The 27,789-nt window shown below is 45.9% G+C and overlaps 1 protein-coding gene across 4 annotated transcripts in view; it reads left to right on the top strand.

Moving 5' to 3' along the window:
- LOC119436633 (PDZ and LIM domain protein Zasp-like) overlaps positions 1-27,789 on the top strand; it is a 101,009-nt gene that overhangs the window by 35,751 nt on the left and 37,469 nt on the right. For 3 of the 4 annotated variants that reach the window (XM_037703556.2, XM_037703559.2, XM_037703560.2), the window contains exons 2-5: positions 16,096-16,247; positions 20,515-20,635; positions 23,128-23,297; positions 25,204-25,412. In XM_037703556.2, coding sequence (XP_037559484.1) covers positions 16,096-16,247; positions 20,515-20,635; positions 23,128-23,297; positions 25,204-25,412 — 652 coding nt within the window. The remainder of the gene's footprint in view (positions 1-16,095; positions 16,248-20,514; positions 20,636-23,127; positions 23,298-25,203; positions 25,413-27,789) is intronic. The other variant, XM_037703558.2, reaches the window with a different exon arrangement.

A 27,789-nucleotide genomic window follows, 5' to 3' on the forward strand; every position in this document is an offset into this window, starting at 1 on the left:
ACGGCGCATTACATGCATGGGCGGATTTCTGCGGCAGCGGTGGCGACCACCCGCGCGTCCGCGCCGGCTTCTGCAGCTGTGCGGCACCGGAAGAGAATCATGAAAGGGAATTTCTAATCACTCTCATACGCTTGCTACGTGATAGAAGGGAAACAAAGAAAAAAAAAACAAAGAACACAAGACGTTGCTTCTCAGAAAGTCTGAGTCACGCGCAGCCACACCAGGAAATAATAATAAATAATAACATGAAGAATAAAAGAAAGCCGTATATACACCGAAACAAGGATGCACTTTCCTTTAGTTGTAGTTACAGGTTAATTATGCGGCTGCATTTCCAGGGCCGGCATAATATAGTGAATGTTTATTAACTGTATTTTGGGAGATGTTGGTACCTGTAGGTAGCGCCGGCTACTCCTCTTCTGTGCGATAATTGCGCTCAAAACGATGACCATAATAGAAGCATGGATTAGAAAAAAAGGACAGTGACATTATTTTTTTCTCGACCATGAATCACCTTCTCTATCAGTTTACGCAAGCAGCTTCTAAGGCTGAGAGCTAGGGCGGAAGAAACCTACGTAATGCGGAGACTTGCCAGGTTTAAGTGCAGGAACTACCCATGCAGTTTTTTAACAAGGAGGAAGGCATTCTGATGCCTCACATGCGATTAAGTAATCTCATCAAAATGCTAGCACCAACAAGTCCAAAGTTTCTCGAAGCAGCATATGCCATCCTGTGTACGAGGGGCGTTCATAAAGTTCGTATTATCAGTGCGACATATTTAGAAAAGGCGTGCACAATATGCATCAAAATGAGTGTGCGTCTGTCTATGTTTAGCGTAATATAAAACTAATGTTCTATATAATACCGCGCAACACCGCTAGGCGGCCAAAACAAAAATGGCACCACGCATCGGGAAAGTTGAAGCACGTGCAGTGATCCGCTTTCTGTATTTGAAGGGACAAGATGCCAAGACGATTCATGTCGAGCTGGTGGCGGAGTACGGTGACAACGCTCCAGCCTATGACACTGTTGTCAAATGGCGCAGACGATTTCAGTGCGGTCAAACAAGCCTGGATGACGCAGAACGAAGTGGCCGCCCTTCGCTCGATGGTGAACCACAAATTGCTGCGCAAGTGGAGGCTCTCCTACTCGCTGACCGGCGGATAACTGTTGAAGAATTGGTAGGACAGGTTAACGTAAGTGCAGGCTCTGTGCACAACATACTTCACTACAACCTGCATATGACGAAAGTTGCCTCGCGCTGGGTTCCGTGTTTGCTGACCAGAGTGCAAAAATACTTGCGGAAGGAAGCAGCTGCAAGAATGTTGAAGGTTTGCGAGAGCGACCCTGATGACTTTTTCTAACGCCTGATTACCATGGATGAGTGTTGGATGCACAATTATGACCCTGAGAGTAAACTTCAAAGCAAGCAATGGAAGCACGGAAACTCACCCGCGCCAAAAAAGGCCAAGGTTGTGCTGTCATCAGGCAAGGTCATGCTGAGCGTCTCCTGGGACTGCCATGGGGCTCTTCTCCCACATTATGCCAGCAAAGGCCAAACTATTACAGCAAAGTACTATTGCGAGCTTCTCACCAAATTGCGAGTTGCTATCAAGGAGAAGCGTCGAGGAAAGCTCACGAAAGGCGTCCGTCTGTTCCATGAGAATGCACCGGCTCACTCAGCCCATGTGACGGCGACGCATTCAGCCACCTTAAGCTACAAAATTTCGCCTCACCCGCCATATTCACCTGACCTCGCGCCATGTGACTTCTTCCTCTTCCCTCGAATGAAGAGCACACTGCGCGAGAAACATTTTCGGGACGACGAATAAGTCATCACTGAAGTCGAGCTCTTCCTAAACTCTAAAAATGAAGAGTTCTACAGCACTGGACTGCGGCAGCTCATGCATCGTTGGCAGAAGTGCGTGACTTTGGGAGGAGATTATGTTGAGAAGGAATAAACTTGCAATAAAATTTCGTTTCCTTGTCTCTCTTTTTTTCATGCCAATAATACGAACTTTATGAACGCCGCTCGAATCTGACGGCCCGATACGAGGGCGTTCTTAATTCTTCCAATGAAAACAATTCATCTAGTTGCCATACGCTCTGTTTTATTCCCTCCTTGCAGGTCACGACCGGCCAATCCTCGCAATAACGTGACACCACGGCCACTCGCAATCGAACCCATGCCCTTGTGCAGATGGGCTGACGCGCTAACCACTGCGCTACGATCGAATTTCGGTGTTAGGCAATTTGTGAGGGGTCCTGTGTGCCACTCATGCTCTACGATTGGCCCAGTGTCTGTGTATGGATCTCGGAGGTTACAGCAGGCAATACTGTAGTGGATCAAGCTGTGCGCGCCGAAAAATAGATGTTCTTGAGAAGGATGCCCACCGTGAGAGCTAGCTGCTGCCGTAGTAAATGTGTTCAGCGCGTGAGGAACCGCCGAAGCCTGTTTACTTTTTTTCTTTTTTTTTGTTTAGTGTCAATATCGTTGGCACTCTGTCTGTGCATTTTCACAGGGAAGCGGATATTTGCACAGAGAAATCAACAAGCTCAGCAAAGATTCTGCGGGGAAAGGACAGGCCATGAGCCCTATTCCCAGCAGCATTCCGATGTAGAAAAAACATAAAAGAACATTCGTGGCTTATTTATTTATTTTGTTGTTTGATTGTTGGCAACTTTCGTCGACGTGTTTATCAGAACATTTTATTGTCAAATCCAAAACGCCCGTGCCCTGATATATCGGTGAAGGTTCGAGAATATGACAAGGAAACAAGAATTCGGTACAAACCAATTTGCATCGTATCCTACTTTCTGTCGAAGTGCAATAATAATGAATTGAATTCGGGGGTTTCACGTGCCAAAACGACATGATTATGAGGCACGCTGTAGTGGTGGAATCTGGATTCATTGTTGACCACCTGCTGTTCTTGAAGGTGTTCCAATTGCAGCTTGCAAGTTCAAGTTGGAATCAGCTAGCGCAAGACAAGGGTAATTGGAGATCGCAGGGAGAGGCCTTCGTCCTGCAGTGGGCATAAAAATAGGCTGCTGCTGCTGATGATGATGATCATGATGATTCTAAGTACACGACTCTTTAGCACAACAGCCCCATCAGAAATGCGGCCGTCGTGGCCGGGATAGAACCCGTGACCTAGAGCTCAGCAGCGCAACGCCATCATGTCCACTGGGCTACCGCTGCGGGTAAAAATGCAATAATAAAAATGACAATAAAGTAATCTGCCGAAGTAAACAGTATGGGAGTCCCCCATGGTCATCAATAGGAAATTAGGAAATACAGAGCGTGCAGTACGAGGCTTTTTAAGTGAGTATATTGTATAATTTTAAATGGGAGCGTCGGCCTCCATTTTTTTTTTAATATCAAGACGCCATTTCCGCCTTGCCGCTATCGCCTAGTTGCGCGCTGACTGTATCTGGCATTCGCCATGGACAGTAATTGCTGACAACGGTAGTAGTAACTCCATGCTGATATCTCGCCGCAGTAAAGCGCGAGATGGTTCGGTTTGGTTTACACAGAGTCGGTATATCATCTCGCACGCGAAAGTGCCGGCCTCGCTGCCTGGGCATGCGTCGGGTGCGTAGACCGATCTGTGAATCGGAACGCATCAACCTCTCGCTAAAGAGGAGTGCGGGCGGGGGCGCAATCCGAACGAGTGCGAGTCTTCGGATTGTGCAACGTCGCCGTACAAGGCGCGGCGCGTGTGCGCTGGCCCGCCGGCGGCGGCCGCCCGCTTTCCGGCCGGAGGCCCGCTGTGGGTGCGGCGCGTGCCCTCCTGTCCCTCCCTCACTGCTCGCCACTGACGCTCGCCGCTAGAATGTAAGCCACAAGGGGCGGTCGCGCAGCCGGGGGGCCGATCACGAAGCCCACACCGTGGATGCGCGCCTAGGAAGAGTGCGATATACTATATACAGTACACAAGGCAAGGAAGGTGAAACCTCAAAGGTGGTGTTGGGCGAAGATTTGGGGTGGGGGGAGGAAGAGCCGGTGCGAAAAAGACCCCGAATCACGTCGATCCCGACAGGAAGAACGACCCGACTGGCGTTCCTCTGCACTCTTATCTCGGCTCTCGCCACTTTCCTTTTTCAATTTTCTTCTTTAAGGTTGTGCATTCGCGGCGACACCATTCGAGGAGTTCACCAAGGCGGGAAGGCGTTGGTGCAACAACTGCTCGGCGCCGGAAAACCACCACTCGCGAGAGGGCATCCTATCCGCCTCCCCCCCTTTTTTTCCATACCTTGTTCTTCCATGTTTATTTGCTTCGTCGTCGCTGGTGTCCGTCAAGCGACCACGCAATACTAAGAAAATTCCTGCACGCCGGGTGCTGCGTTCGGTTCAGGCGATGGAGTAGGTATGTGTCGCGGGCCACTCGATTTACTTGGAAGTTGCAGTTAACGGTTAAAACGCGGCACCTACGCTTTTACAAGAAAGGATAATTACGAGAATGCGTTTCCTCGTGTGCCCAATTCACTAATTCAATACAAAAGAAAGACAGAAAAGCTCTCAATGATCAATCAATGAGCTGTTTTTAATAAAATTTGTTGCACGTTGTTGCGTCCAAGTCTTGGTGGAAGCAGAACTGTGACTTTACATCCCTGAATTTCTTTCGGGAAGGCGTGAAAGGAAGGTGTAAAATTGAAAAAAAAAAAGAAATCATGTAATTTCAAGTAAATGTAACTTAGTAAGAAGCAACCTAAAGTAAAAAGTCTGTAACTTTTTCTTTTCTTTATGTTCTTGATTTTTTCTGAACATATATTTTCCTATTAATTTCTTCGCTTGATGAATTAGAGAATTTATGCTGATCCATGTCTACTTGAACAAAGAAATCGGAAGTCGGCTCAGAGACCCTAAGGTTCCCTCCTAAGTAAATTTACAGAACGCTTCGGAATGCACAGAAATGTTTAGATATCACCCTTTCAGCGCATTCCACGAGGTGTCGGTGGAGATATGTTTTGATACGCTTCAAGTGCGAAATTTATTTCTTGGCACTGCGGGACGGAATGGTTAAGGCAAGACAAGGGCTTCCAGCAGCACTACGGTTGCCGATCTTCGTCCAGCGACACTTCAGCTCGAATCGTAAAAACACAAGGAGTGCATATACTACATTAATGCAGTGATATGCCTCTGAGCGCCGAAAAAGGAACATCCCGTGTTTCACCTGAGGTTTAATAACGTCCCGTCACCGCTAATACACACAGACACTGACGTCACCTAGTTAATAAGTGGCAGGAAATCCTAGTGTTGGCATTTTCATAACAATATAACTACACGCAACCGTTGCCTTGTTCGTGAAAGGCGTAATCAACGGAAACGCTTCCGAGTCGCTAATAATAAGTGGGCGCTATTAGTGCGTTTCTTCTCTTGACGACTTCGCACATGAGTAACCCTGCGATGTCGGCGCTCGCTGCAATAATTTCGTTACGAACAACTTTGTATTGATCGTGGTGGGTGTTACAGTGGCTTTGAAAACACTATCTTCTAAACGTAACGTCATGAAACATTCACATGAAGCCACGGAAGAGGCAATGAAGCCAAGGAAAGCTTATTTTATAAATCTAGTGCACATACGCATGTACTCAGGAATCTGGAAAATGGGACAGCCGCCACCATACAGCTCCATTTGTTATTATCGTACGTGCAATGCGTAGGTTGTTCGGTTCCCAAAGGGGGAAATTTGTGTTTTCCTTCACTTGTGTTCCCATTTTCCTTATTATTTCGACATCTCAATCAAAGAACATAGTTAACTGCAAGAAAGTTTTCTTTGGATTCCTTGTTTGTCGTCTTCGTACGGTTGTTACAAAATGTTTTTTTTTAATAAGCTCCTTAATTGACTTTGATTCTTTTTCCTGAAAGCGTGCAGTTTGTTGGATAAGGTGTAAAAATTAGTGACAAGTATATGAGCGAATGCGTGTAACATAAAATGCATTTCCGCAACCACAAACGCGCCGGGAAAGGGCAGAAGCAAAGCTATACGCGCATGGCACTTCGGTATGTGATGCGAGACAATCATAGCGACTGCGTGCACAAAGTTCTTTAAGCCCATAATTCTGCGAGACGCAAGCGAGGGGTCACTAAACTGAAGCTATGCGGCGCTTCGTTTGTTGATGTGTATAGACGCCTTAAATCGAGCACCCACAGTGGGACCGCTATATAGACTGACCATGAATCCCCTTTCATTACTTTCCCACATCCGCTTTCTCCGGAAAGCCGCACCTGGCGAGTCTTCCAGATTCGGTCAGCGTCGCGGAATGCCGCTCTCGAACGATTGCATCTGATGAGCCTGCATACCGCTGGGCAAAATAAGTTCGGCTGCCCGCCCGCACTAGGGACGGGTGAGGTAAGGCGCCCTGCCCCTGCGACAGAGAATAAGAGAGAGAGAGAGAAAGAGAGAGATAAAAAAGACTTAATTGTTATACCTTCGATGCTTGCAATGTTCGCCTCGTATAGCGGAGCGTTAAAAAAAAGGAAACTTTGGGTTTGATGTTCTTCACGACGAACCACCGAAGGGATTTGTACTTCTGAATATTGTGGTTTATGTGGGCATATAGTAATTACAAAATTTGAGACGCAACGCAACACAAGCGAAGCATCCCGTATTTTAATGTATTCGACTCGAAAGAGAATTGTCCTCTCTGATGAGTCGTATCATACCTCTACGAAGGATACAACGCAGTCGGTTGCTGAGAGAGAAAAATAAATAAATGAAAGGCACTTTTATTATAATTATTTTTTACTTATTTGCTATTCTTTTAGGGGGGGGGGGGCGAAGTGACTTGAGAAAAGCTAACGCATGTGGCTTGAAGGTTCTTCACCTTAGCTGCTTTGAAATTAAGGTGAGCATATTTATTGGTGTAAGGAGCTCAGAAATAGACGCCACGATTTCATGACTTCGGAACGCGAAGAAAGAAAAACAGAACAACGCCGTACAAAAGAGTGGCGTGCCTGTTTCTCCCCATATCTTGTCCTCAGTGTTTCCCGCGCTGCACCCGGTGGGACATGAACTGAAGAGCATGAGCTTACGCGACATCTTTATGAAAAGTGAAAAAGTATTAATTCGTTCCATTTCTTAATGCGCACGCGACACTCTTTTATATTGAAAAAAAAAATGTCCATTTGTCTGATGAAGGAGTGTCATCTGAAGTTATTCATTCGGGCACTATCACTGATTATATAGAAAGTCCCACGTGCCAAACGAAATAGATTTTGTGGATGTTGGTCAAATTTCGCCCGTGCGGCCGCAATAGCAAATGTTGTGCGAACATTCACTCCAGGCTCGTTCCTATATGTATACGGGCTCACACGGCTGAGTATGGTGAACGCGTGGTGCCGTTGTCGCAGGAGGCTGCAGGTATAGCGTGCTTACACTGCAGCTGTATTTTGCCCTATAGATGAACTGTCACTCGGGCGCGCGACTGTCGAGGACAGGTGAAAATGACAATGTTGTTATTTTTAAAAATAGTCCATTGTCCTTATATATTTCCCCCAGTTTGATTAGAGAGGCGCACAACAGGGAAAAAAAAAGAGAAAACACACTTTATTTACGAGCTGGGTGTATTGTAGCAACACCACTGAGGTAACACAGACATCAAATGAGTGGACCGACATTTCTACGTTCATTTAATTCTGACGTTTTACGTCACAAGACCACGATGTGATAACGAGGCACACCGTAGTGGGGGAGACTGCGGATTAATTTTGACCATTTGGGGTTCTTCAACGTGCACCATATGACGCGCTTTTACATTTCGCCTCCATTGAAATGGGGCTGCGTTTTTGGCACGTAAAACCCCAGAAAGAAGAATGAAATGGGGCTGCGTGGCTGGGAATCGAACCCGTAACCTCGTGCTTGGCAGCTAAACGCATCTATGTTTTCATTGTTAAGCACAGCGCAGCGAAAGCGTGAGGGTGGCAAGCGCCGCTGGTTGCATGTCAACATGTCGATATAACTGTATACGGACTGTCGGTCCACTTGTGTGTCGTCATTGCTTAGAGCGTATCCTGTGCGTGTGCGTGCATGTGCCTGAGTGTTATCTATAGATGGTGTTGATCGTAGTCGAGCAGGAGTTTGTGTGTCGAGTCCAAACACGTACACATTAGCGTCGGTGGCAAGGAACAAAGATAAGTGGTAGATGTGACGGGAGCTCGTAGCGCACGTGCTTTTTGAAAGATGGCTAATTTGCTTTTCTGAATAAGGCGTACCGAAAGCCGCGCATACGTGCAAGTTGATTTTCTTGCATATTACCACGACTATTGAAATCACGCGACCCTCTCAGTAGGTCCGTTTTTTATAATACGGCAATTTGATAAGGAAAGGAAAAAGAACTATAGAGCGTAGCGCTCACAATTATACGACAGCAAACCGCCAGGTGACGAGAAGTTGTATCAACAGCAGTTGGTGAAGTATACCTGCAAATATGCGCCAGCTATAGCCAAGATCCTAGATTTCTTTTTTCCAGGATTTCTTTATTTTAGTGCATTTATATAACAGATCGAACACTTGGTCCCTAAATAAGCCCTCAAGTTTTGGTAAAAAACGCGACACGAAGAAAGAAACAAAAGAGAACGAACGAGGAGAAACAGACGGAAACCAGCACTTACTACTGTCTGTTTCTTGTTGTCTATTGTCTTTTCATGCGCTGAATTTTGTCTCAGCCTCTGAGCAACTGATTATCTTGTTTCGGGCATTCCAAAAACCGATTCGCGTAAGTTGTGTGAAGATATTCTGAGAAGTACTCTGTGGAAGGCCCTTTCCGCTCGAGCCGGTACCTTCCAATCTGTGCTATAGTGATAACAAGGCGTCCCAGTCAGCAACAACAAAACACTCAACTGTCGTACGGTTGATTTTCGTCGCTGGTTTTCGTCGCTAACACATAGCTAGCAGCCATTTTAGAAGAAAGAACAGCTGTATATTTTTCTTTTTTTTTTTAATTTCAAGATCCCAACCCTCCATTGTGTTTGGACAGTGTTGCCATTATTCCATTTATACAAACTCCACCCACTCGGACAATAAGTGTGCGACTTGGCTACCCTATTGATAGTTTACGTTCCGGCGAGAACACAACGTGTATTATATCCACCGTAAGAGCCGAAGCGTCCCAAGTATACCGGACCAGAATTTATGCCTTGCAATTCGTTTCTTACGTTACACCTTCCACTTCGAGCACCACCGCGTCAGCTTGTCTTAGTGGTTGTCTCTCGTTAAAATGCAGCTGAAAATTGTCTTTAATTTTTTTTTATTGATATGATACAAGGAGATGTTGAGGCACAAACAAGGCGCCGGCTACTCCTTAGCTCTTGAATGGGACTAACCTACAACATACAGGGTTCAAGATTACATGTCAAACAACCTTCTCGTACAAGCACTAGAAGCTAGAACATAGAAAAAACTTGTCAAGCAACGTTTTCACAGTAACACTACAACGTAAAAAAACAATATATATATATATATATATATATATATATATATATATATATATGTTGGATTACTCCATGGCACTGCAGAAGAAAGTCTCAAACATACAAATAATATTGTCACCTGACAATACAGTCTCTAGTCAGCGGGTGGTGTGTACATCGTGTAAATGCCTTATCACATATAGTCAGAACAGAATAGTCAACATAACAACCCGCCGTGATTGCTCAGTGGCTATGGTGTTGGGCTGCTGAGCACGAGGTCGCGGGATCGAATCCCGGCCACGGCGGCCGCATTTCGATGGGGGCGAAATGCGAAAACACCCGTGTACTTGGATTTAAGTGCAACCCCAGGTGGTCCAAATTTCCGGTGTCCCCCACTACGGCGTGCCTCATAATCAGATCGTGGTTTTGGCACGTAAAACCCGATAATCTACTCTAGAGAACATAACACAATCCACATACATATATACAGCGACGTTGAAATAAAAAAAAGGCAACGTTATAAGCGTTAATAACGGCCAGCAATGCCACTGTCTTCGAGAAAGGTTTTTAATGCTTTTAAAGCGCTCTTCTGCAAGGCCGTTGTTGACCAAGGGCCCAAAAGTTCCCTTAAAATGAAAGGTGTGCGATCTAATGTCATTAAAGTTGATTTAAGTCGGCGTCTTGATGTGGACAATCTAGAAGGAGGTGATGTATATCTGCATCTACAAATCCACAATCACATTCGGGGGTTTCCGCACGGGCAACTCTATGTAAGAAATGTTTTGTGTAGGCAGTGCCTGGCCTTAATCGATGAATAAGGGTTTCTATATTTCTGTCTAATGAAAATGGAAATTTGAATTCAATAACCGGATAGATATGGTACAAATGAGAGCTCTTAGAATTTTGGTCAAACCACGTATATGCTATAATAATGGGGCGCGCGGTCAGCTCTCTGACATGTGGCAGCCCAGCTAGACAAAATAAGCACACCCTATCAACATTTTCTCTAGCTGCCACGGCTATCGGAATGTGCCGAAGAGGTGGCATTTTTGCATACGTGTGAGGTATTTTTAACCTTCGACGAAAGAGGAATGAAGTGAGCGCAATCTGTCATTCTTGGGCGCGCAAATATTCGAAAGGGAGACCGAAATACCTTTCTGTGGGCATTCCTCAGTAAGCACCGTGCCGACCATGACCGGAACGACGATGCGCCATACTGGCCGCTCGCGCATCGCTATGTGGTAACGACATTTTGATGACAGTCGCCAGGATAAATCCCAGGTACCGCTTTCTCAAGAAGAATAGGAATGCGCGCAAAAGAGTGGAAACTGGCCGTGGGAAATCGAGGAAATTCCTCTCGCCGCGTGCAAAGACAGAGACGAGTGACCCTCCACACCGGGCGAGTATAAAGACCACTTAAATGAGCATCGGTGGCGGAGCGATTCAAGGCCGCGAATATTTGTGTAACACTCAAGCGTCCACTCGTGGCAGTATAGACGGGGGGCGTACAAGGCTGCCAGGGGAGAGATGCCAGTGAAAGTACAGAGAGAGGTTCAGGTGCGGTACAACCCTGAGCTGCATGAAGGAGAACGCGGGACCGGGTGCCCGATAGTGACGCCGAGAGCCGATGGGAATGCCAGGTGCTGGCTGCTCAATATCTGCTCTGGAACGCGCTTATACATGCATGCGCACTGTGTCGCTACTCTAACACAGCGAGGCAAGCGCTCGGTGGGGAGTGCGAGTGGCCAGCACTTTACAGCACGCGTACCTCTACTGACGATGATGATTATTATTTAATGGCATCCCCTTTAAAACGAGGGGGACAAATAGTCACCCAGCCTGCTTGATTTAATCAGGCATGCTATACATGTTAGTTATCTAGCATTTTTGTATACATCTCCTTAGCCTTTTTTTTCCCTTCACTATCTACCTTGTACCGCTACCTATAACTGTAACAGATCCGGTCGTATCAATCTCTACCCTGCTTTTTTTTTCCACCAATACTCTAAACGCCTCTTGCTTATCTCCACTTCTGACCGGTTGATGCTTCCTTCCACATTAAATCCAAGCGCTTCTGGAAGGTGTACGTTACCTACGGTTCTCACTGGGTGAATCCCTTCGCATTCCATTAGGATGTGCTGAGTGCTCTCCGGATTTTGGCCGCAGCACACACGTGCCTCATGTAGTTCCGAATGTTTCCACCGGTATGTTTTTGTCCTTAAGTAACCGGCTCGCGCCTCCAATAGCAAAGCATTACCTTTTGTGTTATCGTACAGATTTTACCTTCTAATTTCTTTCTTCTCATTCATGTAAATCTCTCGTATATAGAGTGACTGCTACCTAGCGTCGGCGCTGGCGGTCGGAGGTTGCACCAGTCTCGCACCTGTGACATGCCCACTGCCGTGCAGCTGTAGATGTGCGGTTTGCCTTGCCACAGAGGGAGATGAGGGAGAGAAGCTGTTGATATGACTGAGATTTCCACTATCCAAATATGTTGTGCGGAAATCGGCCAGGTGGATGAAGTGTGACACAAGGAAGAAACTTCCATCCAGTTAAGTGTAGCACGATCTACAAAGGGAGTCAATTTCGTCTGTTCAAAAAAAAAAAAAGGAACTTCTCACTCAAGAGGAATCCAATTTGCTACGGCAATAAGACCTCATTTGCTCTATCATATGAGATAACCAGGAGCTAATGGGGTGGCAGAGCGAGGCCGAATTAATTGACAACTCCAATCACCGAAACGTGACATGCTCAAGCGCGTGAAAGACACCAACGATAGAATGCCGAGGCATTTTCACAAGCCCTTTCAAAGGCTTACGAGTCGTCACGCCGATGCATCTATCGGGAACATGTTAACTAACGCTTTCCATGAGTGTTGCCCGCAACCCGTGGGACCATATAGAAGAGCTATCATCGTAACGCCTCTTTCCTATAGGAAATCCTATAGATAACCGAATGTTTATCAGCTGAGAGCATTGTTTCGTAACGATTCATAATTTATTGCTTCATAAGTCTTACATTATGAATCACTCAAATTGTGCTAGAAACCTTTCGAGATCGCAACCTTGAGCGCCTGTCGCCATCGGCGCGTTGCTCGCAATGTAAGGCTCAACGTGGTCTCAGTGAGCGGAATGGTGTTAAGCGCACACTTAAGTAATCGCTACGTATCCGCCGAGGTCGCTCTAGCGTTCTGCTGCTGAGCACGAGGTCGTGGGTTCGGTTCCCAGCCGCGGTGTCCGCATTTCGCCCTTCGGTGTCTGCCTTTACGGAAATTTCGACAATACATGACCAGCATAGAGGATACATGCGCTGGTGTACGCGAATGTTGCATATTCTCAGTCACGAATGTCAGAGGTAAACAAGGCTAGCCTTGCTCCCTTGGTTACTGTATTGACCAGAAATGTAGCCATTATCCTGTTAAACACCGATTAATGAACCAAGTGAGTCATCCTGAGTGTACTCGACCTCAGTAAAAGCGATGAGAGGGCAGTGCAGTTGGACCGTCGTTTGACGATGATTGTGGTGATAGTAGTAAATTACAAACCAGTTTGTCGACGTCATGATAGGCAGACGTTCTCTCGACACTTCGTCTCGGTGAACTATTAGTGTGCTTGTAAAAGCAGATACGAATGTAATGTACGGAGTTCAACACGAAGCGGGCTGCTGTGAACCCTGTTTGAGTTACGCAGTGTTTGCTTCTGTTTCTTATGACGAGATTTTAGTTGCTCCGTTGCAGCAGTAGTAGTTCACTACACTGACTTGGCTTTGTATCGTTAAATTACCAGTGTTTCTTAGGAAGGTGATAAGCCTAAAAAAAATGTACGAGCTTCTCTAAGTAAATTTTTCAGAGAAGCAGTTAAGCCACTTCCCTTTTGCAGACAGGTGAAGTTGGGTCTATTCATCCTGCTACGAAATATGAATCATACCCTGCTCCCACAAAGATTGAAAAAAAGGGATGTAGATAAAATAATACATTCGTTATATGACACCCGATGGATCACCGATTCAATGAGCAGGCAATAGAGTGTAAATAACGCCTGAATGTCAAAAAATTAAATGTCTGAATGTCTGAAATTGAAGAACTGAATGTCGAAAAATTGACCATTCAGTTCTCTTAATAATAACTAACCGGACAGAGTTATGACAGGACAAAAGAAGAGTGATGTGGTGGCGCCTCTTGTAGAAAGGCCTCACATCACTTTTCGATTCTAAAGAAGTGACACTGCACTGGAGTATCTTATCTGAGATGATGCTTAAGTGCAAGTAGGATAGCCTGTCACCATGCCTCGGTCAAGTGGAGCTGCTTGCTCAGAGCTTGTACGTATTGTGTTTGTAAGGCACTTAGGAAGCAGCCAGGCGTGCGTAAACCAACACAATAGAAGCCTGTGAATCCTTGGCCTCACTTCCTTCGCTTAGTGATAAACCCTGCCTCTGCGATCTCCGATGGGAGCATTGAAATATATCTGCAATTTATTCCTTGCGGGACATACTCGAAACCACGAGCATGCCAAAGAACTTGATCCTGTTTAATAATTAGGCATGTTCTCTAATCGTTGGTAGTATTCAGACATTATTTTACGTCGCTTAACACTTCTCAGAGTACATCTTTTTCTTTAGAGCAGCTGCAGGCCGCGAGGCGATGGCGCACAGTTGCCTTTTTTTAAAAAAAGACCAAAAGACAAGAAAGTAACATTAAAGCATGGGTCGTATTTCCAACTTCCCTGCCCGTCTCAATTCCTGTGCACTGCGCGCAGTATAAAGAGAAGCCCGTGCCGCGTTAATGGGGCGCAACCCGCCAGGCGTTTAAAAGACGTCCCTAACGATTATTGCCAGCTCTCTTTCACTGCCATCTCTTCGCCAGAACCGAAAGCCCACCGTCATTGACTTTATTTTTGTGCTTCTTGTCCGTCGGTCGCACGCGGCATTCCACACGCGCGACCACCGGTCTCTCGTGTGCTCGCCCAAGGGGCGGTGCTCGTTTCGGAAATTCCGCGCCGGTGATCTCAGCCGCCGTTCGCCGCCTGTCGGCACAGTGGATATCGGTCAAGTGCGTGCTGCCCTTCTCCTCCGGCAGCAAAGAAGCAGTACACGGGAACGGTGGGCCGTAATTGATACTGGGCGCCTTTTCTCGAGTGCGCCATATGGCACTTTGCAGTGCGAGCGCTCTGTGACGACGCGATGTATGGTAGCGCCGTGCCCGGAATGAAATCCTCGGCGGCGCGGCCGGTGGCTATACGCACTTCGTTGCGGCGGAAATACACCTCTCGGGGTGCACGCTTTTTTTTTCTGTGTTTTTGTCTCATATCGGCAACACCCACCGCCCTGAAGAGTGTTTTATAGCGTGTTCCAGCCACAAGAGGTTTTACCATTGGTACTATCGTTCTCATCGCCTCTCTACGGGAGACCAGGTTCGGCAAAGGTGTGCACGGTATACGGCCTTCAAGAACTCTCGTCCCCGGGAACGCTAAAGCGCGACGTATGCTGGACGGTCAACCGGAAAGCCCTTCGGCAACGTACATGTGGCGATAACAGCCTGCCATTGGTCAGAGGATGCTCGAGATAGCTCCAAGATTGCGTGCGCCCTGATGAGCCTCTTGACAGTCTTGTCGCGCGTCTTCATAGAATAAAGAAGCGTTTACTAATAAAATATAACACCTATGATCAGAAATACGTTTCCGCAATTTGCAGGGGCGACGCCCCTGGTTAGAGCGCTTGATGCGCTCTAACCATTAGGCCAGAATCCGGCCAGAATTAGGCCATTAGGCCAGTTTTACCGTGCCAACGCCACCTATAGCGCTTTGAGATGATCGCAGCCTGTGTCACATTGCGTAGCACGGGTGCACGAGCGCATGCGCCAGTTTCCTTAACGCCAAAGACGCAGGAATTAAATGGTCAAATTTATATAGCATTTAATTCACCTCTTCACGAAATCTTCAGTTCACATAGATTGCAAGACGTGCATTGGATCTGAATAATTTTTATTACACTGAAGTTTTACAGGTGATTATGTACACTGACGACAATAAAAAGCAGAAATAGAGAGAGGGAGAGAAAACACTACGAAGCACGTGGCTGTTTTAGGCGAAGATATTTCCTGCCACTCTTCATTCAGTTAAGCCTTTGCTAAACGTTTCAAATGTCTAAGCAAGTATTTTGGGATTAATGTCCTGTTTTTTTTTTTCATCGAAACGTCAGTACAATGCATGATTCACGTTATGCGAGTGATAGACAAAGCACGATAACCTAATAATTATAGCCAACGGGATACAAACCTAGAAGCAGTGTTCCCCGCGTGTGTGTTTTTCTTCTGCTACATCCTTTTGTACAACGACAACTCTATTTGAGAAGTTTCGGCAAGTAGCTGCTGGGCCGACAAACTTCTGGCGTATAACTCCTTCTACTATTACTCCTCACTAACATTTCTCTTAGGGGTGTTTTCCACACAAGAAGCAGATATGAACGTGCTATGGCATCACCTCTGTACGTTAGCTTGATTGATTTCATGAAATGGCATTAAGCTGCTGCCACTCTATCACCTATCAGTAACCACATAAGGCTTAACCCTGTGGCGATGAAATTACGAAGTATAAAGTACAGCGAAATGTCATGTTTTAGAAGACAGCTTCAGAGCCTTATTCGGACATGCAGACATTGAGGTCCACTCGTTCTATTACGCGCAGGTGAACCCCGGCAGCCTGGCGGAGAAGGGTGGCCTGCAGACTGGCGATGCCCTGCTCAGCATTCAGGGCAAGTCGACCGACCAGATGCGCCACAAGGAAGCCCAGGACGCCATCATGCGCGCCGGGAACTACCTGGAACTGCAGGTTCAGAGGTGAGACTTTTTCTTTTCACCCCAGTCTCTACAACCTCACCTTGCACGTTGCTTATCTGCTGTATGGTGTATGGTGTTCCACTGAATGGAGTAACCACTTTGCACCACGCGTCACTGTCCATGATGGCGCGCTGCGGAGTTTTCGTACTGTCCTAGCCGGCCTCTTCTGCTTGCCGCCTTATACTGTTCAAAACCCACTCGAGACGTTGTTTTTGGCATATACACTGTTGCAAACTATCAAAACTACCATGTGCTTTGTGTACAATCTGATACTGTGGTCACATTGCCCTCACCACGCCGCTTTCTGAAGACGTCCCGTCACATCGCCCAGATCTTTCCGCTTGAGTGAGGGCAACAGAAAAGGTAAACGCGCCCTATACTCCGAAACGTATGCATGGCGGATGGTCGGGAGCTGAAAAATTTCTGTAGACGCCGCTTGTGCGGCTTCCTTATACTACTTGCGCAGCTGCTTTGTAAGAGGCAGCTGACGGCGAAGGCTTCCCGTTTACCTGTGCTAAGGTGCGGTTTGCGCCAAAAGTAGCCTTGTAACGTAGTTTGCACAAAGACACGTATAACGCTGTAGGGTGATGCAAGAAACAGTGCATGAATTGGTGAAATGGCGGCGCTGCAGACGCAGTTCTAGTCCTGGTGTATCGGTGGCTGTAGCGAGACGCCACCTCTCGCCGCTGGCCCTGCAAAGCTCAAACAAAAATATAATTCTCAGTCACGTGGAGCTTGCTGCGTAAAGTTGCACATTTATTTACTTATTTATTATATATGTGTCTTTTTAAATAAATAACATAATAATAAAATTTAGCACAGTAACAATAAATAAAAATAGTGTACTAGAGATTATCGGCGCCGGTACGGTGAAGTGTGGAAGAGGAAGACGACGAACTAGTAGTGGCGTGCTCGATCGGTTTCCAGCTGAGACTGCTCCGTCTTCCTGTTCTTCTGTTACACGCCCTGCGGACTTTACTTACAAAAACGTCCCGTGGCAATAGTATGAACTTGACAACCCACAATATCCAAGAAGAAAAAGAAGACGAAGATAGGTTAGTGCCAAAAAGGCGGTTACGGAGTAGCTTGGCGGTTACAGGTGTATTGTTATTCCATATTGGTTATCGACGACCAAAACGGTCGAATTTCGGTCCACGTTGCTGCAATTAACAAAGAGTGCTGTTTTCGTGCAAGCATTAACCATGTTGCAATTTCGTCTGTCCAATTGTTGCGCTAATGCTTTCTTTTCTCTGTTTTTTTTTCTTCTTTTTTTGCAAGTGTACGAGACATGACATACTTTACGCGATGGAAAGACATTTCCGAGGTGTACTCGAAGTGTTGCGACCAGGACGCAGCATTTTTTCTTGTGTGCACATGTTGACTTACAACGCACTCAGCACAGTGGCATGTGCTTTTGAATCAGCAGGTGTTGGCAGCTTACTGTCTGCAGTTTTCTTGATGAGAAAGATTAATGCAAGCTTATAAAAATTACAATGTTTGCGACGCTTCGTATAGGCTGAATTCCCACTCGAATCTATTGTGTTCACGAATTAAACAAATGTATGATGCGAGTCCTCGAAGAACATACTGCGTAGTTCTCGCAGAATTACTCGAGTCTTCGCAGGAAACGAGCCCAACCAAATAAGCTCAAGGAATACTAATAAATTTGTCGCAAAATAGAAGTCGTGGCTATGTCAGTATCACTGAATACGATGTCGCTTTGAATACTAAGTTATAACAGGCGCCACATTACACACTGTGGGCAGCGTACGTACGCTTGCGTCGTGCAGATATTGTCACTGCAAGAGGAGTGGAAGAGAAAGCACATGCACACACACACACACACACACACACACACACACACACACACACACACACACACACACACACACACACACACACACACACACACACACACACACACACACACACACACACACACACACACACACACACACACACACACACACACACACACACGCACACACACACACACACACACGCACGCACGCACGCACGCACACGCGCACACACACACTAAAATAAAAGGTCTTGAAGACGCGTCATAAAAAGTGGGCGCGTCGTGCCTCCCGAGAGGAAGTGAAAAATAACCATGTGGCAAGAGAAGATGACGCGATGGCGGGTGTCTGGTCAATTTCGACTGCTGTCTCGTGCGTCTGGAGTGCCTCTGCGGTGAGGCGTGTTCTCCGGTTGTAGGAAAAGTAATAGGCGGCCACCTTAAGCCTTAGGTCGGCAAAGAAGAAATAAAAGAGGGTGTTGTGGAAGGAAATGGTTCATTAACACTTCAGAGGGTGATTTCGTGAGCGCTTGTGGATCATGGCGCCATACGTCGGCCGTATGAAGAGGAGGTGTTGTGCACCCACTTTCTTTTTTTTTTTTTGGCTCAGCATAGGCAACGGCCATTCTACTCTTTCATTATAAAGCGCACAATCCGCCCCCTATTCATGTGGTTCTGTACGTGCATTCATGTCTACAAGGGTTATCCGCTGAAAACAATTTTCATTGTTTCCAACTAGAAAATATTCCTCAGGGTACAACGCGCCTACGCAGTGCAGTATTACATGTTAACATGCGGAAACAGTAATTTTCAGGCTGCTAGGACGTTAAGAAATTTAAGATTGCCCTTTACAGTCTTAGTTTAAGTCCTACTTAAGGACTGAGCTTTCCTACTTTTAACAGCGGAGCTGTTTAAGCCGGACGCAATGTGTCAACCACGAACAGAAAATGTGGGCCGATCCTGGCGTTAGTGCAGAAAGGGTCCAAGCGCAATGGCACATACCCATGTGAACTAGGGAAGCTGAACCCGGCTAAGTCTAGATTACCATGGTTGGGACTACTTAAGCTTAGTCAGTAATCGATAGCCAATCGATAGCCAATCAATAGCTAATCGATAATCAATCAATAATGAATAAATTCCGGGGGAAAATGCTGGGGATGACTTGGTAGTGCTAAGCGTAGCCCGAATACGTGGCCAATACCTTGCGATAGCCAATCAATACGTAATCGGTAATAGATCAATAATCAATAAATTTCGGTAAAGCCTAACCCGTAAGGCCAGGATCAGCTAGGTGCCGATCAATTCCGCTGTTTCTTTAGCCTTGCGCCACTAGTTCAAGCCACGCTAATCGTTTTTATTTTCTTTTTCATGCCGAAGTTTCTTGTTCTATTCATAATTTCTTGGAACTAGAATGTTCTGCTCTTTGGGAAACGCTTCTCCTATCCTAAATAAGAAACAACGTCATGTGGCTACATGTGAAACTAGCATATGCTGCTGCCATCATGGAAGACACAAACGGACCACCAAGCACACGCTGTTTAAAGAAGCCTGAATGACGCCCCAGGCACCTCACAGCTGGCAGACATTGTGACTTTGCTTACGTACCTTTGCGGCGCGGCAGCATCGTTTCCTTGAGCCGTTTTTCTTAGCGCGCCTCGCAGCAGCTCGTTTTTGCTTTCTGCAAGCTGTATGCCATTTCTGTAAGGGATTGTCCTTCTTGATGAGTTTCCTCCGCTTCGCTGTGTTGGTCACCCACTCCCCACCTCACGTTCTTGGGATATAAATCTTGGTGTTGTGTGCGGACTTCTGAGTCGGCCGACCGGGCTTCCTCTTGTCGCCGGCATTCATTTTCGTCAGCTACTTACCGATATAGCACTTGCCCCTTCAGGATAGGTGCCCATACCATTTCCCTCTTCCTTGTTGAAGCTTTGTTGCATTATACGCACATTTGGCCGTTCCTCAGATGCAGTAATTCTTATCTAGTACGTAGTTTCTCAGTTTCTTGTCTTATATCTCCCCGTCACTTACAAATCCAGAATTATTATTTGGTTTGAAAACGTACATAAATACAAATTCATAGAAAGGAACACAGGGAAGTGTGGAGTAGTGGTAGAGTCAACTGCAGCTTCTGCATTTTATGCTTTTCTTTATTCAACAACAACAACAACAACAACAACCATTTGATGACGAGGCTTATTGAAAACTGAGGAACATGTATGCACTATTTTTGAGAAGAGGTACATGAAAGCGTTACAACCATAAGGCTGCTTTGGAACCGACGAAAAACTTCACAGCGAATTCAACGAGACTGATTTAAGGGCTGCCTTCGACACGGACAGAGAACCGATAGAAAGCCTAGCACTGCGCATTTTAACAATATTCTTCGGCCTGGAATACCACCTTGTTATCACACCGTCGGGAGAAATGCGCACGTCGGGTCGAAGCTACAGCAAAAGGTGCCGCTCGCAGGGGCGCCAGCATGACATGGAAACCCAAGGTGACACCCGTCGGGTCGATGCCGAAGCCCAGTCCCATGAGCAACGGTGGACCAGCCCCGGTTACGAAGACGTCTTTGGCTGCCAACAAACAGGTGAGGCCACGACGTCACCTGTCAGAGTGACGTTGGTCTGTGCAGCTTCCTACACTGCCGCCTTCCTACAACCTGGTCAGCCAAGCTTTCCACATTTCTTCAGTGTAGAAAGGTGGACATATAGGCAGGTTAACACACGTCTCGCTTGAAGAGCAAAATGAATTTAAGCGTGCGAGTGCAAGCACACAGGACAGAATACCTTCTTAGAACAATTAAGGTTCTACCTTTGTGGCTTTGGACGGTGTTCTTCATATCGAGAAGACGGGCACATGAATAGGGTCAAGAATAGCCCCAGTGTTAAGGAATCGCTTTTTGTCTGCATTTCATCGACTTATTGAACGGTTCTCGTTCTTAGAATCTTTTGTTATGTTGACGATTATCTTGTTTTGTATAATAGAATACTGTGACTCGGGACACCACATCAATTTCTAGAATATGTTTAAGAAAAGGGATTTTATAGTAAGCTTCAGACCCGCCGCGGTGGCTCAGTCAGCTAAGGCCTACTGAGCACGAGATCGCGGGATCGAATCCTGGCCGTGGCGGCTGCATGTCGATGGAGGCGAAATGCGAAAACGCCCATGTGCTTGCGTTGTAGCGCACGTTAAAGAACCCAGGAGGTCCAAATGAATCCGGATCCCTGCACTACGGCGTGCCTCATAATCAGAACTGGTTTTGGCACGTAAAACCCCCGAAAGAAGAAGAATAGTAAGCCTCAGGTGCGAATTTCCAGAAAATGGTATGGTGCAGTTTTTGAGTCTGTTTGCCATAGTTAGTAAAGGTAGGCAGATAATACTGAGAAGATGGGTAAATTGAAATATTAGAAGATAAATTATTCGTGCTGAAAGTTCACCGCGAATAGATCATGCTGTCAAAAGCTGAATGAAAAGGACCACACAAACGTTGGTGACCAGTCGATGGTAGCATGTAGCCGCACAAGACTTTAACTTCATAAGGTTAGACGCGGGTCTTGGCATGGCAAGAGAAAATAGCCATAACGGAAGCCGAAGTTGCTCAACCGATAGATTTTGTAAGGAAAGAAACGCACTCAGAAAAAAAGAAAACTTATGAAGACAAAAAATAAGCAAGTTGGTAAAGATTGATGACATGAAAAGGCAGGCGTAGAAGAACGCACAAAAGAGGAGTGAAAAGAAGAACACTGTTTTGCTTTGCTCGAAACCACCGGGTCTGCCCATGTGAAGCTGAAATCTTGGGCGGCTACATGTGACCATGGACTGACCACCGCCGTTTGTGTTGTCCTTTTCGCTACTCTTTTGTCGATCATTTCAGGCCGGCTTTTTCAAGTCATGAATCCTTAACAACTTGCTTAACTTTCTGTCCTACTATTGTTGGGCTTTGGGTCCTGATCATGAGTGTGCTGGTATTTTTCGCAAGGCTCAAAGGAGTCCCTTTTGAGTTTTTCTAAGACTGTGAAGAATACCATTACGTCATAACAGCCTCAATTCAGCCCTCAAATAGTCTTGTGTGTTTCACATGAAGCACACTTTTCGTTACTGTAGCTCTGTCGCATAAAGATTACCGAGTTTCCCGATTCTTTCCTCTCTTCGGCTTCTGAATACTTGGTCAAGAAGTGCAAGAGATCTTTTTTCGTCATGTATGCCGTGTGTTGTTGAGAATAAAGAGAGAGAGGAGAGAATATGAAGAGACGAAGGTAGTGAAGTTAAACCGGAAGAGCTTTCCGTTGGTTGCTCTACACAAGGGAAGAGGGAAAAGCGAATAAAAACAGACAGAGAAGGCGAGAATATATTAAAGAAAGTCTCGATATTGATGTGTTTTCTGCGACTCAAAAAGATGGAAGAGCCTGTGCGGCTTTCGAATAAAATGAATGACCCTTACGGCAACGTTGTAAGGGTCATTGTGGTGTAAAGCACCGGAATACTTTCGTCATCTGTGTTGCATATGTTGTGTATCGCATTCACCCCTTTCTTCTGAAAATGTTCACATTGGGCAGACAAGCTGTGCCTTTAATGATAGGTATTGGCAACATAATCTGTAAGGCATGCCTTACTCGCCTGTGGCTGCCTGCCACTGCAGGTCGTGTGGTTGGAAACCGTTTCTTTGAGCGCACCTGTGCGATAACAAGACATAAATATCAAAAGAGAAGTGAGATCGTGGAGGAGCATCATATTAGGGAAGACTTTGATAATTCCTTGTCAGTACCGTCTGTTTCCCAATTCAAGTGCGGGATAGATTTGCCGGAAAATAGTTTGGATTGAGCGTACGCCCGCGCAGGTTCACTTGTATTTATGTCCTATTTTTCTTAATAAAGTTGTCACTTGTTAGTCAGCGTCGGTCCTTAAGTTCATTTAGCGCTTCAGGCAATGTGAATGGCAAGGTTGGGCGTAGATGAATCAATCTCAACAATAACAACAACAAAAAATTGTAAAGCTTAGCCGCGGCGCTCAGGCGGCGCGCAATGGCATGACGATGTGCTGTGTCGGAACGCATGTCACAATGGCGCTTTCTTTCTCCAGCCATACAAGCCGGTGGGTACTGGGCACAACACGGCAGCCAAGCCTTTCGGCGGCACGATGCAGGCAGTGGTGCACAATCAGTACAACTCTCCGATGCCCGTGTACTCCGCGAACAACATTGCTGACACGCTGTCCGCACAGACAGAGGTGCTCACGTCGGGCGCTGTTGGGTAAGTGCATTATAGCGACGCCTTACGCAACCCCTAACCACGCCGTGTTTCCAAAAGTAAGAAAAATAGACATTTTAGAAAACCTGACGTCATAAATATAGTCAGCAGATGTTGTCTGGAATAGAAAAAACGCCAAGCACACAGAACGGCGCAAACTATAGACAGGCTGAACACGCCTTTGCTGCTTTATTCCTTCATAGTGTTATTTTTAATATTCTTATATTCTGCGGGGTGGCGTAAGCGATGGGCAGGCTTTACTAATGTGTCTTCTTGATGTCCGAAATCAAACTGCAGCAAGTTACAGCAATCTAGCTTCTGCATTAATGGGATTCGTGAGTGATTGTTTACTTAACATGGAGTGCGTGCCGCTCGATAGAGGCTGAGCAGTCCACCGACCGACAGGCACCGTAGTTCGTGCATGACTGCAGTAAAGTGGAAAGCAGGGCAAGTTGGAATTGATGCGTTCTTTGAATCGGCGCGGAAAACGACTACAACACAAAAAGTAAGGACACAGGACGAGCGCTGTATAATAACTGAAGTTTAAAAAAAAAGAAGCAAGGAAGGAAGACACCATCTGCGTGTGCATGTCATTAGCCCACATGGAATAGATCACCGAGCGCGTGCGTCTCACAATCTAACAAAGAGATGGACGACTCCGATACGCACACGATTCGTACACAATTAGTGGACGCACTCCCTAATCGCTCTAGTGCATTGTCTGTTGCTGTCACTACCGCATGGCAACTGGAAATGCTGACACATGCCGATGAAGCGCTTTTCATTGTCCTGCCACGCAGAGGAAAGAAGCGTCCGTTGATGTATCTCGAGCTTCCATTGCTTTTCTTGAGAAAGCCCTCTAATGAAAGAAATGTGTCGCCTTATTTATTTTTCTGCAGCCTATGCGCACAACAAAGCGACATAGCAGTATATAGTCTCATGTCCACGTGCCTTGACTTTTCGTCCGGCAGTAGACTGCAGCAGACGACGCGTGAACGCGATCAGGAAATGTGTCCGCTAAGCCTACAAACTATATGACAGAGGGTCATACCACGCAAGGGTGCTCTGCCTGTACCCACCGACACACGCTCCCGTGTTCACGGTCGCAAAACGTGCAACATGTACCACTGGGCCAGCTACTTAATATCATTGCGCAAAAAAGAACACCTGAAAATAATAAAAAGAACAGGTGCTCGCATGGCTGATTCAACGGGATCGTCATTTTTTTTTGTCGTTTTTGTTTTTGTGCGATGACTCGAACACGCATACTTGGAGCTTATCGAAGGAAACAATTCATACTTTGTCATATTCTATAACGATATGTAGAATATTTAAACCAGTCGGTTCTTACCTGCTACCAATAATGAGACAAAAGAAATAATAATACTGAAAGGGAAATCAATGTTGTCTAATTAGCAAAATGACATACTGGCCAACCATATTTGAACCAGCACCTATAACGACGAGCGCTCTGAGTCAGCAGCGCTACGCACGTGTCCGCTGACTCAGAGCGTGCACAACGTATGTAGTGCACGGACGAAAGATTTCTTCTGCCAACAGCGTAAAGAATGTGTCACTCCTTTCTTCAGCATTCGAGCGATGCTCCGCCGAGCGAAGAAACATGTAACCGCAGCTGCTGGGTTCAAAGTGCGTCGTCGCTTGCTTCTTTCAGATTGACGTCGTTGCAAGTGCGCACAAGCATTGTCTCTCGAATCCGGCAGCCACGCTCAAATATCGCTTTCTTTTCTCTTCGGCTCACCGATCAGCCACCCTACAGGCAGGAGTGGCACGCTCTTTACACTTGTGCCTTCGCCCAGCTTTGAAGAGCGCATGCTTAGATAGACTCGACAGATACTTCAGCTGTGAACCCTTGCACTTACTCAGCTGACGCCCTCTCCTCTCGCTGCAGCATAAACTTCATGAAGGGAGACAAACCGCTGAACAAGGAGTCGGCCGTGTACCGCATGGTTCTGGAGGAAGACAAGCATCCAAAAGGTGATGAGAGCGACCTGATCAGTGTCTCCGAAACGCGGACGCAATCGCTCGCCTTCCGCAAGCTGCTGGCTGCGCTCGGCGATGACGATGACTGCCTGCGCTCCTCCTCGCATGACGTCACAGGTTTGTGTGTTCCACGCATGCCTTCCCCGTCCTCTCTTAACACGCTGCCCTGCATGTTTTGCCAATGGTCAGAAGCTCGGCTGTGCCTGATATGTAGTGTCCTATATCAACAACCACCACCGCCAGCGCATTTCGATATTTGAAACACAGGCAGCAGTCGAGAAACGCTCACTTAAGGTACAACGTAATTCACTTATTTTGAGAAACGTGACCTTTGAGACAAGTGGCCAACAGAATGCTTTATACTTGAATCGCCATTTCAGATTCCGAGTATATTCTGACGGTGCTGGTTGCGGTAGTTTAAGATAGCTCCAGCGACGAACGGCTGTGCACAATATTCATCGCGGCATATCGCACTTTAGTGTCATAATGTACGTTTATTCAGAAGCAAGTAAATGTGCACAGGCATGCTTTCTTAAGGAACAGAAACTGCAGAAATCATAGGTATACAATTTCGGCTGCAACACTTCTCGGAGTTATACATGATAGGTCAGAAACAACGTAAGCCGTGATTTTGTTTTCTTAATGAATGACTGTGTCATTAAACATTAAGCCACTTACGTAGACATTATCCGGAAGAAACTGCAAGGAAAGCGGGAAAAAAATTACAGACTATATTATTGCAGTTCCTCGCCGAGCTATAAAAATACGCAGACGTGCAATAGCCTACACAAGAGTTTACACCAGCATGACAGCAACAGCACTGATAGGCAGAAGTAAAAAGTCGTGATATGGTTAAAAATGATATATGCTTGAATCTTTAAAGGAGGCATGCGTTCTTTTAAACAAAGGTAAAACAAAAGGAAAAGGTACACAGCTGCGACAGCGTTCTCCAAACTTCAGTCTCCGGCACAAAGTACCGTAAGCTACTGGGCAGCTAATAGAGAGTATAGAGGGTGTGCATTTTGGTTCCTCCAGATAATTCCTCAATGTGCCCGCATGACTGGCATCTCCATTTATGCATGATTCCCAAATATATACTTGTACTAGTTGGCAGCCCTTCCTAAGTGCAGAGGCGAATAACTCGGCTTGAAAAGGACGCTATCTGTGAAAGCTTCGCACTATATGCATATATTTAGAATATAAGAATGTCTGTTACATGTGGTTTGTAAAAAAACTACAAACTACCTCTGAATAAGGTTTCGTTAAATGGGCTTCCGATGTTCGCATGAAGCAGCCTGCTTTTTTACATCGGAATTCTCGTTTCCTGAAGCCTTAGTTGGAGCCCGTACTAGCTTTGCATCTGTCTGCTATTTACTTGGACCTCAATATACCATTTGGCGTTGATATTTAAGGTCCAAACAACGAATGAATGCGCTTTGTGTGTGGTTTTATGAAGTGCTTAACCTTAGTGCCGTGGAAACTAAACGCTATACTTTTATGCTTGTAAATAACAGTCACCTGGGAAGCCAAAGGTAAGTAAATATCCTGTAATAGAAATTCAGGAGTCTTTTTTCCCCTTTTTTGCATTTGTGAGTGAGAACACTACACACATTTATACGAAAGATCCCGAGCATGAATAAAATCTAACTGAAAACATCGTCCGGTGACATTCAGATGCCGGGAGTACATATTGGTATGTAAATCCATTCTATATGTAACATTGTGTTGTGCGATAATGCTCCTTTAGGGTTGTAACATTTGCAATAGAGGCCGAAACGTGGAAGTTTTTTTTTACCCGCTGAGAACATCTGAGTGCTAGTAATTACTTTGTAGCAAAAACATCATTCAGTGACATAATTAAAATTACTTTTGATGAATTTATGTCACGTAAGTTGTGCTACTTAACCGAACATGGGTAAGCAAAAACATATTTTTCTTTTTTTTTGTATCCATTAAAAAAGCTTCTATGCCGAGTGGCATCAGTGAGGCAGGCGAGCGCATTTGGCCTAATATCTGTCACTGCGGAATCGAGCAAACAATAATAACTGAAAGTTAGCAAATGGAAAGAAATTTAATGGCACTGTCTGGTGTCGGCTTCTAGATTTCTTAAGGTATCTTTAAAGTTCATTGACGCATGTAATGTATCTGTAAAATTGTTGCAGTTGAACCGAGTAATGTTACCGTGCTGGAACCGTGAAAGCAGAACGCCTTCTTGCATGCACCCTGGAGGCTTACGGGTTCGTCAAATCCACAGAGTGGTAAATGTGGTAAATGTTACTTTGTCCGCTCAGTTTATCATGTACAAAGCTTGCACACGTTTCCTTGTGACTTGCAAGTACCTTCACAAGTGCGGTGAGTATACAAAGCTGAAGTCGTACAAAATAAGCAAGAAGTTCGTGGTTAGAATAAATGATGGCGTCGTACCTCCCAGCATCTTTACGTTTGCGAGGTTAGTTCAAAGCTGAAACACAAAACCTAATTCGACATATGCGTC

Source organism: Dermacentor silvarum, chromosome 1, assembly GCF_013339745.2.
Source record: "Dermacentor silvarum isolate Dsil-2018 chromosome 1, BIME_Dsil_1.4, whole genome shotgun sequence".
Lineage (NCBI taxonomy): Eukaryota > Metazoa > Arthropoda > Arachnida > Ixodida > Ixodidae > Dermacentor > Dermacentor silvarum.